Source organism: Chiloscyllium plagiosum, unplaced genomic scaffold (assembly GCF_037043375.1).
Source record: "Chiloscyllium plagiosum isolate Xiang-an unplaced genomic scaffold, Cpla_swu_hap1 HiC_scaffold_3, whole genome shotgun sequence".
In the NCBI taxonomy this organism is placed as follows: domain Eukaryota; kingdom Metazoa; phylum Chordata; class Chondrichthyes; order Orectolobiformes; family Hemiscylliidae; genus Chiloscyllium; species Chiloscyllium plagiosum.
Genome location: NW_028270141.1, coordinates 44883344 through 44898850, shown reverse-complemented (window position 1 = coordinate 44898850; position 15507 = coordinate 44883344). Strand labels below are relative to the sequence as shown.

The 15507-nt window shown below is 41.7% G+C and overlaps 1 protein-coding gene across 4 annotated transcripts in view; it reads right to left on the bottom strand.

Moving 5' to 3' along the window:
- The window catches only part of gnpat (glyceronephosphate O-acyltransferase), a 67948-nt gene that overhangs the window by 30891 nt on the left and 21550 nt on the right, over positions 1-15507 (bottom strand). For all 4 annotated transcript variants that reach the window (XM_087978949.1, XM_087978934.1, XM_043680846.2 and 1 more), the window contains 3 exons: positions 13381-13532; positions 13155-13285; positions 11101-11324 (listed from right to left, as the gene is read on the bottom strand). In XM_087978949.1, the coding sequence (XP_087835075.1) occupies positions 11101-11324; positions 13155-13285; positions 13381-13532 (507 nt within the window). The remainder of the gene's footprint in view (positions 1-11100; positions 11325-13154; positions 13286-13380; positions 13533-15507) is intronic.

Below are 15507 nucleotides of genomic sequence, written 5' to 3'. Positions count from 1 at the left end.
AAAAAAATAAATTACAATACAACTACTGTCTGCTAACTACTAACCTACCCTATAATACAAATCAAACCCTAACACTGTGCAAAGCAACACCAAAAAATAAGTAAATAACTAACAGATCAAAAAAAGAAAGAAAAGTGAAAAAAAACAAAAAAACCCCACAAAATACAGAACAGAAGAGCTCTCAAACAAAGGAACTGGAGCATTGTATATGTACCCGTATTAACTCAGGAGACCCCCTCCAGGGCCCAGGGCTTGACAAACCTAACCATCCTGGTTAAACAAACACCCTAGTTAAGATAACTGGCAAATCCATATCCAAATAACTCAAGTAGGGCTGCCATGTCTTATAAAAATGGTCTGTTGTGTGGTGCATGATGTTTGTAAAAAAGTCCAAGGGAATGTGCACCATAATTAATTTCTGCCATCCCAGCAAGTCCGGCAGGTTCTCAGACACCAGAATATTCTTCTGTGCACAGTATGCAAGAATATTAAATAGTTTCTTCCCATGCGCGTCTAAAGATGGTAAATTCGGTAGACTTAAGAGAAGGGATATGCAGTCGACTTTGACTTCAGTCCTCAATACCCTCCCTATCTCGCCACAGTGCTCCAATAAACACGGAGCCTGTGGCATGTCCAGAAGCAATGGGTAAGAGTACCTACACTTTTTTTACATTTGGGGCACACTGAAGATGCCCCTTTTTTAAACTTCGCCAGACGGTCTGGTGCCAGATGACCCCTGTGCAGGACTTTTAACTGCATAGTGCATGTCCTATTACAGATTGAGATCTTTTGAGCATTCTCCCATATGTTCTCCCGTGTCTCAGAAGAGATCTCCACTCCTAGCTCTTGCTCCTAGACCTTACATAACCGGTTAATATCCTGCCAGACCCTGCTACCCAGCAGGCGATTGATGGCACTAACTGAAAGGGTGCTTGTGGAACGTAGCAACATCCTCTCTGTATCGGGCTTATAGGGCTTAGTGAGAAGCGTAGTCTTCTTCTGGATGAAATCCCTAACCTGAAAAAAATGGAAAAGATCTCTGCTGGGCAACCCGTATTTGCGACTCAGTTCCTCAAAAGGCATCATAACCTCCCCCTCAAACAAGTCTGCCAAACTAGAAATTCCTCTCGCTGCCCATAGTTTGAACCCCAAGTCCATCATTCCTGGTCGGAACCCTGGCATGCCAACTATAGGCGTAAGTGGCGAAGTCTTGGATAAACAACCCTCTGATGCATCGCCCTCCATGCCTTGACTGTACTAATGACAATGGGGTTCCGGCAGTGGTCCAAAAATGTCCTCATCTTATCCATGAACAACAGGTTAATAAGAGGGCACTTTGCCTGGGAGGCCTCAATATCCAGTCGTATTGAATTTGGATCGTTACCTACCCAATCATAGACAAAGGACAGCAGAGAACTCAGTTGATACCTCCTGATGTCTGGGAAATCAACTCCTCCCCCTCCTTAAGGCAACTGCAATTTAGTAAGTTTGATGAGGGGCTGCCCATAATGCCAGACAAAGGAACCAAACCATCCCATTAGCTTCCGTAGTGTTGACCTGAGAAACATTATAGGGAGCATACACATAGGATAAAGCAAACAAGGAAGAACATTCATCTTAATGAGAGATATTCGGCCTAGCCATGAAATTGGAAGAGCCTCCCATCTCTGGAGACCTCGCCTAATATTGTCGAGCAAGTGAGCAAAGTTAGTCCGAAACAACAGATCAAACTTGGGGGTAATAAAAATGCCTTGGTATCAGAACCCTGCCCGTGACCACTTAAAAGGGAACTTAGGGCTACCTTCAACTTCTGGCACATCCTTAAGGTACCCCAAAGGCATAGCCTCCGATTTTGCAAAGTTAATCTTATATCCTGAAATAGCCCGAAATGAATTGATACATTGTATCAAATGGGGTACGGAGGCCATTGGGTTCAATAAAAACAGAAGGACATCATCCGCATACAGTGTAATCTTGTGTGCCCTAGATCCCACTTCCGGAGCGTTATGTGGACGTTCTGACGAATGGCCACTGCCAGTGGCTCTATCACTACCGTAAACAACAACGATGAGAAGGGGCAGCCTTGCCGACTACCCCTACCAATCCTAAAATTCCCAGATTTCACCCCATTGGCGATGACCGCGCCCAGAGGGTGGAGATATAAAATCCTCCACCCACCTAGCAAAGACCACACCCAACCAAAACTGTTCTCAGACATAAAAAAGATATGTGTTGCTGGAAAAGTGCAGCAGGTCAGGCAGCATCCAAGGAGCAGGAGAATCAACGTTTCGGGCATTTAATCCTTCTTCAGGATTCCTGACCTCCTGCTCCTTGGATGCTGCCTGACCTGCTGCGCTTTTCCAGCAACACATTTTCAGCTCTGATCTCCAGCATCTGCAGTCCTCACTTTCTCCCATAAAAAAGATATGGCCATTCCACCAGGTCAAATACTTTCTCTGCATCTAAGAAATCACCAATCCCTGAATCCATCTTTGCTGACAGACCTGGACCATATTCAGCCACCTTCTAATATTATTAGAGGACCAATGGCCCCTTATAAAGCCTGTCTGGTCCTCTTTAATAATATGGGGCAACACCTTTTCCAATCTCAGCGCCAGGATCTTAGACAGAATCTTGAAATCTGAATTTAATACAGAGATGGGACTGTATGAGGCACAATCCTCAGGAACCTCCCCCTTCTAAAGAATTAAGGAAATATTAGCTCTTCTCAAAGATGGTGGTAGGTATTCATATATATAGGAGTGATTGTACATCTCCAACATCGGCCCTGACAGAATCCCTACAAACTCCTTATAAAACTCACCCGGGAGACCATCAGGGCCAGGTACTTTCCCACTCTGAAGTTGCCTAGCTGCCTCCTATATTTCCTGAACTGTCAAGAGGGCATCAAGGAGAGAGGCCTGTTCCATGGTTACTCCTGGGGGTCCAGATTCTTAAAAAGAGGTCTCCATTTTAGCCCTTCTGTCCTTGCAATCTGCAGACCAATACAATTTAGAGTAAAAGCTCCAAAAAGCCTCATTAATCTTTTTAGCATCGTATGTAAGGACCCCGGCGATGTCTCTGATTGCAGTAATGGATTGAGGAACCGCTTTTAGTCAGGTACACCAAATACTTCCCTGGCCTATCCCTATATTCGAACAGCCTTTGTCGACCAATGGCAAGTTCTTTCTTTGCGTTTTGTGTCAGTATTGAATTCAATGCAGCCCGGAGAGCCGTGATCCGCAGTTGCTTAGTCACCAAAGGCTGCGCAAAATGTGCCGGTTCGGCGGCTTTCAACCACATCTCAAGTAGACGCTACTGTTCCTCCTTCTGTCATTTCCGGCTAGCTGAAAAGGAAATAGCTAATCTTCTAGCAAAGGCCTTAGCAGTTTCCCATAGCATGGACAGACTACTAGCCATGCCCTGAGTTGATAGTCAAGAATTCCTGAAACTCCTTCAAAATGTATTCCACAAATTTGGAATCCTTAAGAAGAAAAGGGTCCAAACGCCAGTGCCGCAAACCTAGCCCTTCACTCTTGGCCTTAACCTCTAAATATACCGCCGCGTGATCGGAGACAGCTATATTCCCAATTCTACAACCCATAATCGGATCTAGGAGGGCTGAGGGAGCCAGAAGGAGGTCAATCCACATGTGACATTTATGTGGGTTTGAAAAAGAGGTGAAGTCCCTGCCGGTAGGGTGAAGACATCTCCAAATATCCACCAACCCCAACCCCTCGCATAAGTCAACCACCTGCTTGGCCTGTGAAGAAATAGCTGGGGGCCCACAAGTCATCCTGTCCACTGTCAGATCCAAAAGACAATTAAAATCCCCCCCTATAATAATGTGCTGTGTTCCAAAAGCACTCAACTTGGAGAAAGCACTAATCAAAAATTTAAGGGGATGTGACAGAGGAGAGTAGACATTTAAAACGTCATATTCCTCCCCATGTATCAGGGCTTTAAGTATCACAAACCATCCCTGCTCATCTTTCACCTGCTCTAATAATGTGAACGGAAGATTTTTCTGAATAAGTACCGCCACTCCCCTACTTTTAGTAGTAAAGGATGAAAAGAATACCTGGTCATAACCCCCCTGTTGTAATTTCTGGTGTTCCCCATTATCAAGATGGGTATCCTGCAACAAAGTGATATTAACCCTTTCCCTCTTAAGGCTAGAAAGCACTTTTTTCCTTTTAACAGGCGAATGACTTCCCTTAATATTCCAGGTGCGCCAGTTAATAAGACATTTAGCTATATCCCATTTCAGAGACATTTGAACCCCTCGGAGGGGGATCCCTGCTTACAAAGCGCCGAGCACAAGTAAATTAAGACTCAGAGTCGAAGAACTATATATACAAAAACTGCTCTATCATAACTATTAACAACTATTACTATCAAAAAACTACAAAGAAAACCAACCATAAAATCTTGAATGGAAGATTCTTTCCCCCTGCCCACAGGGGACACTCACCCTACCCATCCCCTCCTTCACAGCTCCTTCAAACCCGGACTGTGCCCCAGCCTTAGGCCAGAAAAAATCAACAAGGAGATGATCCTTAAATCAAAAGAAAAAAGACAGGATGAGAACTTCACCTATCCCTGGCTTCATGTCACCCCTACTTGTGACTAAAAGAGAAATAGAATAAACAAAAAAAAGGGAGACAACAGAGAACATCCATAAAACTTCCCATCAGAAAATCCAGTTATAAAAAAAAGGAACATCTTATTCCAAGGCGTTTCCCCCCCTTTCCAAAAAAAAAAGAAATTACTAGAGAGAATGAAAGGAATAAAAAAAAAGGAAGAGAAAACATAGGGAAAGAAGAAAAAAAGAACTAACACTAACCGTATTCTTCAGGCCAATCAGTCTATTTTAAAGTGTCTACAAAGGTTTTAGCTTTATCTGCCGAGTCAAATGTATAAACTGAGTCCTTGTGGCTGAAACGAAGCACTGCAGGGTATCTCATGGAGTACCGGATGTCCAGGTTCCTCAGCCTCTTTTTAACTTAATCGAAGGAGTTCCTCTTTCGAATTAAACCTGCAGAGAAATCCTGGAAAAACATGATTTTTGATCCCTTGAACAGCAGTGCCTGCAGATCTTTTCCCAGGGATCTGGAAGCTTTTATGACTTTTTCCTTGTCCTTATATGAATGGAAGTGCACTAGAACCGGAGGGGGCGCTGCACCGGCCCTGACCTGTAACCCGATAAGCCCTTTCAATTTGCAGCCTGCTGGACTCGATGTGAAGGCCCAAAATCTTCAAAGAAGCTGACTGGCTGCTCACCTTCCTCATGTTCAGGGAGCCCAACAATTCGGAGATTTATCCTCTGACCTCGATTTCTGAGGTCATTGATATGGTCTCTCGGTCTTGCACCTGGATCTGACTGGATTAGGACTCCTTCGCAGCTTCCAAGGCCTTAGTTTGACCCTCCACCTCCTGCAGCCGCTCCCCGAGGCCCTGGATCTCCTGCTCATGCTTCTGCAGCATGGATGCAATAGGTTGAACCTGAGCACGAATCTCCCCACGGATCTCCTCAATCGCAGCTCCAACTTTCAAGGTCAGTCTCTCCATCGCCGCAGCCAATTCCTGTAAGTCTGTCAGGTCCCCTGGGGAGGTGGGGGGGGGGAAGGGTTAAGGAGAGGCTGCTCCTGCTACTGTCTCTGGTAGGTGCTGCAGGGGAGTGTCCTCCCTGCTGCTGTTTGCTCGCTCCTTTTCTCTTTGGCATCCTTCCCACTCCCAAATATTAACAAATATGTGTTCTGTAAGGTTTTAACCTAATAATTCCACCATGTAAGTTGGAAAAAAACACCAGTATGCCTTGGCTGTTAGGCAGTTCTACAGAATCGCCGCCATCTTGCCGAATCCCCCATAAAAACACTTTTTAAAAAGAAACCTATCAGCTGTTTCAGACTGTGCTGGCTTTCACATGTTTTATAGCTGAGTATATATAATGTCAAGCTATCTACAGCATATTAGTATAATTAAGCAAAAATAAACAAAGATCAAGGAAGATGACTGCTGATAACTTCCTGAAGATACACCTGGAGGAACCAGCACGGAACTGGCATTCAATACAGCAGTTAAGCCTTTTCTGATGCAAGTTTGTATATTTTTATACTAAAGGCAACTACTAAATATGATCAGAAAATATATAATTCTACTGATCACATTGCTGTTTAAACTGAACAAGGCTACTTTTGTCAATCACTGTACTTCAAGAGTTAAATGTCAAAAATGACCATTATGCAAATGTTATTTCTGTAATGTTGTAAGTGAGGTATGATATGCTCATGACACTACACCTCCAGCTTAACTGTAATCAAAACAACAGTCATCAGGGCTTATGTCCCACTTTGATTCTGATGAAGGTGCTAAGAAAAAGTTCTATTCTAATCCTGATGAAATCTTCCCTGCATCCTAAAAAAAATGAAAAGATCATTGTTCTTTAACAGCAGGGTTAACTGTTTCTCTGTCTGGAGGAGCTGGTTGGGTAAAACAGCATGAGGAAAATCAATACAGATAGCATCCTTTCTTTAAGAAAATCCCTACAGTGTGGAAACAGGCCCTTCAGCCCAACAAGGCCACACCGACACTCCAAGTAACCCACTCAGACCCATGGCCCCTACCTTATATTTACCTGATTAATGCACCTAACCTACACATCCCTGAACACTATAGGAAATTTAGCATAGCCAATTCACCTAACCTGCTCATCTTTGGACTGTGGGAGGAAACCGGAGCACCCAGAGGAAACCACGCAGACCACAAGCAGAACATGCAAACTCCACATAGACAGTTGCCCGAGGCCTTCTGCTGACAAAATGTGCTCAGCATGGTTTCATTATAACAAACACTGTCTTCCAGAAGTACAAATACAAAACCAAGTGGAAGCATCTCAGATCAAAGCAATGGCACCCTCTAGATTGTCATTGTTCAAGTCAACATATTTTCTAGACATTATGGAGTTAAATATAGTGGGTGTTCAAAGAGGGCTGGAATTCAGGTGCATAAATGATTAGATTAGATTCTCTACAGTGTGGAAACAGGCCCTTCGGCCCTACCGACCCTCTGAAGAGTAACTCACCCATACCCATTTCCCTCTGACTAATACACCTAACACTATGGGCTATTTAGCATGGCTAATTCACCTGACTTGCACATCTTTGGACTGTGGGAAGAAACCAGAGCACCCAGAGGAAATCCATACAGACACAAGGAGAATGCGCAAACTCCACTGGAGCGATACAAATTCTCTGTTAAATCCCACTTGGAGTACTGTGAGCAGATGCATATACACCTTAGGAAGGATATACTGGCCTTGAAAGGAATACAACATGGGTTTACAATAATGGTACTTAGACTTGAGGGGTTGAGTTATGAGGTGAGATATTAGAAATTAGACCTATTTTGTGTAGAGTTTAGAAATTAAAGGGGTGATCTTTTGACAAAGTCTCTCTTTCGGGATTAACGTGTTAAATTCAAGTATGTGGGATTAAGACTACTGTATTGAAATGGATAGACAACTGGTTAGCAGACAGGAAAGAGCGGGAATAAATAGACCTTTTTTTGAATGACAGGCAGTGACTAATAGGTACTATACGGATCAATACTAGGACCCCAGCTATTCACAACATATGTTAATAATTTAGATGAGGGAATCTCTCAATTTGAAGATGACACTAAGCTGGTGGGAAGGGTGAGCTGTGAGGAGGATGCAGAGATGTTGCAGTGTGATTTGGACAAGCTGAGTGAGTTGAAAAATGCATGGCAGATGCAGTATAATGTGTTTATCCACTTTGGTATCAAAAATAGGAAGGCAGATTATTATTTAAATGTCTGTAAATTGAGAGGGGAATGGTCAATGAGACTAGGGTATCCTTGTGCACCAGTCACTGAAAGTAAACATGCAGGTGCCAGCAGGCAGAAAGGCAGCAAACTAAATGTTGACCTTCTCAGCGAGATGATTTGAGGAACAGGGTGTCTTGCTGTAATTATACAGGGTGCTGGTAAGTCCACACCTGGAATATTGTATGCAGCTTTAGTCTCCTTATCTGAGGGAGGATGTTCTTGCTTTAGAAGGCCTGCAGTGAAGGCTTATCAAATTGATTCCTGGGATGGTAGGGCTGAGGTATGAGGAAAGATTAAGTCATTTAGGATTGTATTCACTGCAGTTTAGAAGAATGAGGTGATCTCATAGATACTTATAACATTCTAATAGGACTAAATAGGTTAGATGCAGGAAGGATGTTTCCGATGGCAAGGGAGTCCAGAACCAAGGTTTTAAAAAAATTCATTCATGGTAAGGAGGTAAACCTTTTAGGACTGAGACAAGGTGGAATTTCTTCATATAAAAAGAGTGGAGAGTCTGCGGAATTAACTATCACAAGAAGTGATTGAAACCAAAATATTGTGTGTTTTCAAGGAGGAGGTAGGTATAGGTCTTGTAGCTGAAGGAATCAAGGGATGGGGGAAGGCAGGATTAGGGTATTGAGCTCGATGGTCTGTGCTGGTCATATTGAATGGCAGAGCAGGCTTAAGAGGTCGAATGGCCTACGCCTGTGGCCATGTTCTATATTTCTATGATAGAAATCTTTGAGATATTAATACAGTAAAATAGGGTAGATAAAGAAACTATTTCCACTGGTTGGGCATTCTAGAACTACAGGGCATAGTCTAAAAATTTAGGGCCATACAGTTTAAGAGATGTTAGGAAGTATTTCTACACACAAAGGGTGGTAGAGATTTAGAACTCTCGTCCATAAACAGTTGATGCTTGATTAGTTGTTAATTTTAATCTGAGGCAATGATACTAGACTGTATATCAGCAACAGTATCTCCACTACTTTCTCCAGATTCAGTGAGAGAATGATTGAACAAACCAGTGTTCTGTTTGAAGTCAATCATATAATCACTCAGGGAAAATTCCTGCAAAATCAACTGCAGTGGACTGGACACTATGGCAGGATGGCAGAAAAGCATCTCTCCCCTGCCAGGTCCTGTTTTCTCAACTCTGAAGTGGCCAGCATCTCAGGGAAGGGCAAAGATGCTACAAGGATATTCTGACTCTCTCCTTGAAGTGTAGCAGCACTAACATTAATGGATGGGATGAGCCTGTGACCAACATTCAAAATGACAACATTTGAAGCATGTCCAAACATCTTTATGATGAGGAATAGCAATGACAGAGAAATAAATAGAGCCAAATCCTGGGCTCCAGATTGTACTAATGACCTTAGGGAAGTTTTGACCCATCTGCCCAATGATCTGTAGGTCTGGAATCAGCCTGATCAATCACCTGAAGGCCCATTACCACAAGCAGTAGGCCCATTACCATAAGCAGATATCATTCTTGAACTGAGGAGCAACTAAAGGTACTGAGGATTTGTAAAACCAAAGAATTTGTACTGTGTTAAAATTACTTTGATAACTTTATTTGCAATGGATATAGCAATGGATATAGTTGGTAATCCATTGCCTTGTGCAAGTCAATATATTCGAGAGTGTGGTGCTGGAAACTGTGGTGTAAAATTATGTCCCAATACATGTGTGAATCATAATGTAACACATGTATTGGGCCAAGCAGTGGAATGTGGTGTAAAATTATGTCCCAATACATGTGTGAATCATAATGTAACACATGTATTGGGCCAAGCAGTGGAATGTGGTGAAACGGTTAAAAATTATGTCCCAATACATGTGTGAATCTAACCGGAATGGAGGTGTTGCTTAGTCCCGTGTGAATCTTATTACACACCTCCCCGTGTGAATCTTCTTATCTGTATGTAACCAGAATGGAATGTGTTTTTTAGCCTTGCTCTGCTGTTCACATGAATGTTTATATCTGGAAAAGAGTATATCAGCTGGAAAAGTCTCCAGTTCGGTGAGTCTGCTCCGGGGTTACGTTTAACCGCCGAGCGTGGGTTGGTGGCAACCGCTCTACGAGAACTGACGGCTCCCAGTTCCGGTAACATGTAGAGTGAGTATAAGCCAGACCCGTTGTAAGTATGAGACCTGGTTGTGGCGACGCTGCGGGGAATAAAATGCTCATATTCTAGCAGACTCGCCTCTTGGTCGTTTGTTCTGTGTCAGACTACTCTCCTACGAACCTGACCTTGAGAATTTTTTAAAACAGAAACACACAGCAGGTCAGGCAGCATTCGAGGGAGCAGGAGAATCGACGTTTCAAGACTCTGATCTCCAGCATCTGCAGTCCTCACTTTCTACAAGCCAATATATTACCAACTAATATATTTAGGTAAAAGTAAAGTTGCCATAGTCACAAAGGATCATACTGCTGCTCTCTCATTAGAGAGACATAACTGGTGGTGAGCTTAACCTTGGGGTCACTGCCTCAGGCAAGGGGTAAGGTTGAGAAGGCAGGACCTTCGTGGTAATCTCAACTGATACAGAAATTGAACCTGTGCTATCGGGGTCACTCTGATCACAAACTAACCATCCAGCCAACAGAGCTAACAATAATAGGCACTTTCACAGTATCCTGAAGAAGGGCTCATACCCGAAACGTCGATTCTCCTGCTCCTTGGATGCTGCCTGACCTGCTGCGTTTTTACAGCAACACATTTTCAACTCTGATCTCCAGCATCTGCAGTCCTCACTGTCTCCCACTTTCACAGTATCTCCAATCTAGGGAAACATCCCAAGGTAATTCAAAGAGAGTAAGTGTGGTGCCTTGCAGGAGGGGTTTGCAGATGTGGTCAGTGATTTCTTCTGCTCCTTTATCACCATTAGCAGCTCATTTGGAAAGTGTAAATGTGGATTTTTGTGAAGACGTGACCAGGGTTTGGTCATAATATAACATGACTGAATAGCTATTTTCCAGACTCTACAGATCGTTGCTTGGGTAAAGTATGAGAAGGCTGCAGTCATTGCATTGAAAGGAATAAAGGGATGAAGTTGCACAACTAAAACCCAAATCAAAAGCTATTCATTTACTTTGGCAACGTATTTGCAAAGTGATTCTTTTACAAGCATTTGAAAGTTGTTGCAAAACACTTGGTGAATCAGGCAGAGGTTAGAAATGGATAGAACTTTAGGGTATCTTAAGAATAGATAGTTCTAAAATACATTTTTATTACTTACCAGGCCAGTCAACAAATGCACCAAATGTTTCTGCAATTGCTTTGAGCCACAGTGTCTGTCTGGTAAGATCTGGCAGAGCAATGCTGGGCAGGTTTTGAATGATCACTGTAGCCATTAGTGCCCAGGAACTGATGACCATGTTTTTCTGCTGCAATATCACCATTCTATGGCCTACAGCATCGAGAAACCTATGTACATCTCCAGATGGTTTTCGAGGTATATGCCTGTATAAATTTCAAAATTACCACACAGTCAAAGGTTTTACTTGCTAGTGTCAAACAGCCTTTTGTCACTGAATTCTCATACAGTCAGAGTCATCCAGGACAGAAACCGACACTTTGGTCCAACTCATTAGCGGTGACCAGACATCCCAATATGACCTCGTCCCATTTGCCAGCATATGGTCCATATCTCTCCAAACCCTTCTTATTCATATATCCATCCAGATGTCTTTTAAATATTGAAGTTGTACTCACCTCCAATACCTCCTCTGACAGCTCATTCCATACATGCATAAATCTCTGCGTAAAAAGGTTACCCCTCAGGTCCTTTGTAAATCTCCCCCCCCCTTAAATCTTTATCCTCTAGTTTTGGACTCCCCCAGCCTAGGCAAAAGACTTTGTCTGTTCACCCTATCTGTGCCCTTCATGATTTTATTAGCCCTTATAAAGTCACCTCTCAGCCTCTGACGCTACAGAGAAAAAAGCCCCAGCCTATTCTGCCTCTTCCTAGAACTCAAACCCTCCAGACTTGGCAACATCCTTGTTTTCTGCACCCTCCCAAATTTAACAATGTCCTTCCTATAGAAGGGCAAACAGAATTGTATGCAGTATTCTAAAAGTGGTCTCACCAATGCCCTGTACAGCCACAACATGACACTAATTCACTTTTCTCATACAAGCTCTCATTTCTTTTCTCTAACACTAATTAACCGGAGTCTACAAAAAATGAATCAAACAGAAACACTTAGTAGACAAACATTCTCTAAAGAAATGAGTGCACACATGTGCTATGTTCACACAAATGCTGAGAGGTTATAAATTTCATTGAATATGTTATTTACCATGTTCTATCAGTAATTATATTAAACAAACAGATCCTATTTACTCTGACTTATATCCAGTGTTAAACCAGCAGGGATCCCATTACCCATGCTACACCTGGGCTTTACTTTTTGGGGTGGAGTAGGAACAAAGAGGGAATTGTTACCTTCGTTTCATTCTTGCTAGTGTTTATAAGAATGAGAGGAAATCTGTTTTAGGTATTCAGATGTTTAAGGGGATTGACAAAGTAGACATAAGGCAGCTGCTTACTCTAACAGACAGAGTCACGGGTCACAGTTTTAGGCTAAGGAGTAGTTCATGTGAGGAACTAACTTCCAGAGAAAGTGGTGGATGCAGATACAGTTACAACTTTTAAAAGAATTTAGATAAATAAATGAACAATAAATGTTTTGTGGTATGGGTCAAGCACAGGCAGGTGGAACTAATTTAGTTTGAGATTATGGTTAGCATAGACTGATTGGATTGAAAGGTCTGTTTCTGTGCTGTATGATTCTACGAGTGACAAATTTAGAACAGATGAGGTGGAACTACTTCTCTCAAAGGTTGTGAATCTGTGGAATTCACTACCCCAGAGTATGATGGATGCCAGTACATGGAGTAAATTTGAAGAGATAGACTGATTCTTTTTAAGTAGTAAAGGGTTAAAGGGTTATGGGGAGTGGACTGGAAAGTGGAGTTGAGACCAAGATGAGATCAGCTATGATTATAGTAAATGGTAGAGCAGGTTCAAGTGGCTGAATTGCCTACTCTTACTCTTAGTCCTTATGTTATCATAGTTAATTCTAATTACTTATAATCTATGCCTTCTAATTATCCTTTTAACATTTTGCAGTCTTTTCTCCACTATACATTAGGCCAACTGTTCCATAATTTTCAGGCTCATCTCCAGTCTGGCTCACATTTATCAACAAATAAGTTATTTATTCTACAAGGACAAATCACAAGGCATCATTTTAACTATTCTTCTCCTACTAAGTATTAGTGACTGACCTAGGGACCAAGTTGTACTGAGATCTCTTAACTGTCCCAGTTGCTAGTGATCTCACCGACACAGGCTGCCCAAAGTAAACATGTATGCTTCCAAAGTTTTCATTCAGAATCTTCCTGGCTTTCAACAAACCCTAAAACAGAAAACCAATTTGATTACTTATTTGTAATCTTATCATTATTAGAATAATTTTAAAATGCGACAGTACAACAAGAAACCAATACACACAGAAGTCGATTCCTTTGGCTTTGGTACTCCTAGAAGCTCGTGTGCATACAGGGATTCCTCCAGGATTCGGTCATAACTTATACTTATGGGAACTAAGTACATGTCGAAAACTTCCCCCATCAGAAAAGGTTCAATAGCAATGTTCAGAAGTCCTATGAAAAAGAACATTTTACAAATCTATATAAACAAGACAGCAATATTAATCAAAGCATAAAGTATTTGCATATACATGGACAATTTATCTTCTGCAATAGGGTGTGTCATAAAACAATGTCGTTGTTTCATAAAGCTGTGGTATTAAAGAATCAGGATGAAACCAGAAAAATTGGCTGTTTGCAATGTACAGAATTCCATGCTTCAGCATCACGATGGTGAACTTTTACTGTTGAAGAACAGACATTTTAAAAGATAACCCTGCAGTGGTTGTACTAAAACTGCAGTTTGTGATGCCCACAGGATTCTAAATTGATTGCTAAAAAATCAAGATCACTCAGATTGTCAGCATCATTGCAGATTGAAAACTGCTAGATTTAATTGCAGTGTGGCTGGCGTAGATTTGAGGAAATCACAATTGCATTGCCAATAGTATTGAAAATTTGTTTCAAACAAACTGGTTCTTTACTTTGGCAAGTATTTAGAATATTTTAAAATCCTTTATGCAAGTGTCACCAGTGGAAGCACTCTCAGCACCTGAGTCAGGAGGTGCTAAATTCAAGTAATAATCCAGAGATTTGGACACAGATCACAGGTTGCACATAGTGGAAATACTGCAGTGAGCTGCTGTCCTTTTTTCACAAGATACTAAGACGAGACTCTGTCTGGCCTCAAAAGCTAGACAATAGTTCCCACAGATCTTTATAGAGGAATAGGGGAGTTGATCTCTGGTGTCCTGACTAACATTTACCTCATAACCAACATCTCTAAACCAGATGATCTAGTCATCATCTCTGTGCTGTTTCCAGAATCTTGCAGTGCAGGAACTGACAATCATGTTTCCTAGCAACTATCACACTCCAACTGTTTTGGGACATTCTGAAACTGCAAGATGCTATATGATCACAATTTCTTATTTGGGAGATTGCAAGATCATGTTCAGAGAACATTATCTTTTTCAGTTTGATTTAATAGGTACATTGATTCATTTTCTTAGGTTCAGGGAGTTAGTTGTGATAAATATTGATCCAAAACCAGATCTCTCAGTATGAGGAGTGATTCTATAGAACACAAAGAAAACATTCCATTACCATCATTGCAACAGTATTTGTGTCATACAGAAAATTAGGAGCCATTTCTACCTTAGTCAGTTCCATAAGCCACCCAGCATGAATATCTAAACACTTGTTTTGGTCAGTTCACTTGGCTACATATCACTGAGTACTGGGAGGTTTGTGGGAGGTTTGCAAGAAATTGCAGTAGAAATCGTTGACCTCTTGACCATGTCTGAGGAATTAAAATTTCTCAACTGATGAAAAGGCAGCACCTCGAAAACTAGTGCTTCCAAATAAACCTGTTGGACTATAACCTGATGTCGTGTGATTTTTAACTGAGAAATTAGACATTTCTGGAGCCAAAGAAATGTGGGCAGCTTCAATCAATGGGTCTAGGACACAAACTAAGAAAATAAGCCCTCAGAGCTTGACAGATTAGACTTGGTTTGTGGGTACACAGGTTATAGTTTGGATACCTCAGTGCAGAGTTTCTAATTCTATTGTTTAAATTACTTCATATAACTGGAGATCATTAATTTTCTGCATTTCGTGCTTCATCCCGGTTATCCTAATACTTAGCTTTATCAACCAGCCTCTTCAAAATAATTGGACAAGACAATTCAATCTGGACAGGCGACAGTAGTTTAAATAAAGCTATACAAGGCTGGAACCCAAGAAGAAACCTGTGCGGTGGTGCAAACATACTTTGGTACTAGATGGGAGTTTACCAACTCTTCCTATATTTGGATGATGTGACTACAAGTTTATCTGTTTGCAGCACAGTTTGACAATTAACGTTTCAGGTGACATTTCTGGTAGTTGGCAATAATATGTTTAAGATAGTAAGAAATTATTTTACATAATAGTTTTTGTTTCAATCCTTTTATCTTGCTCTGGCTACAAAAGGTGAAAAGTCTAT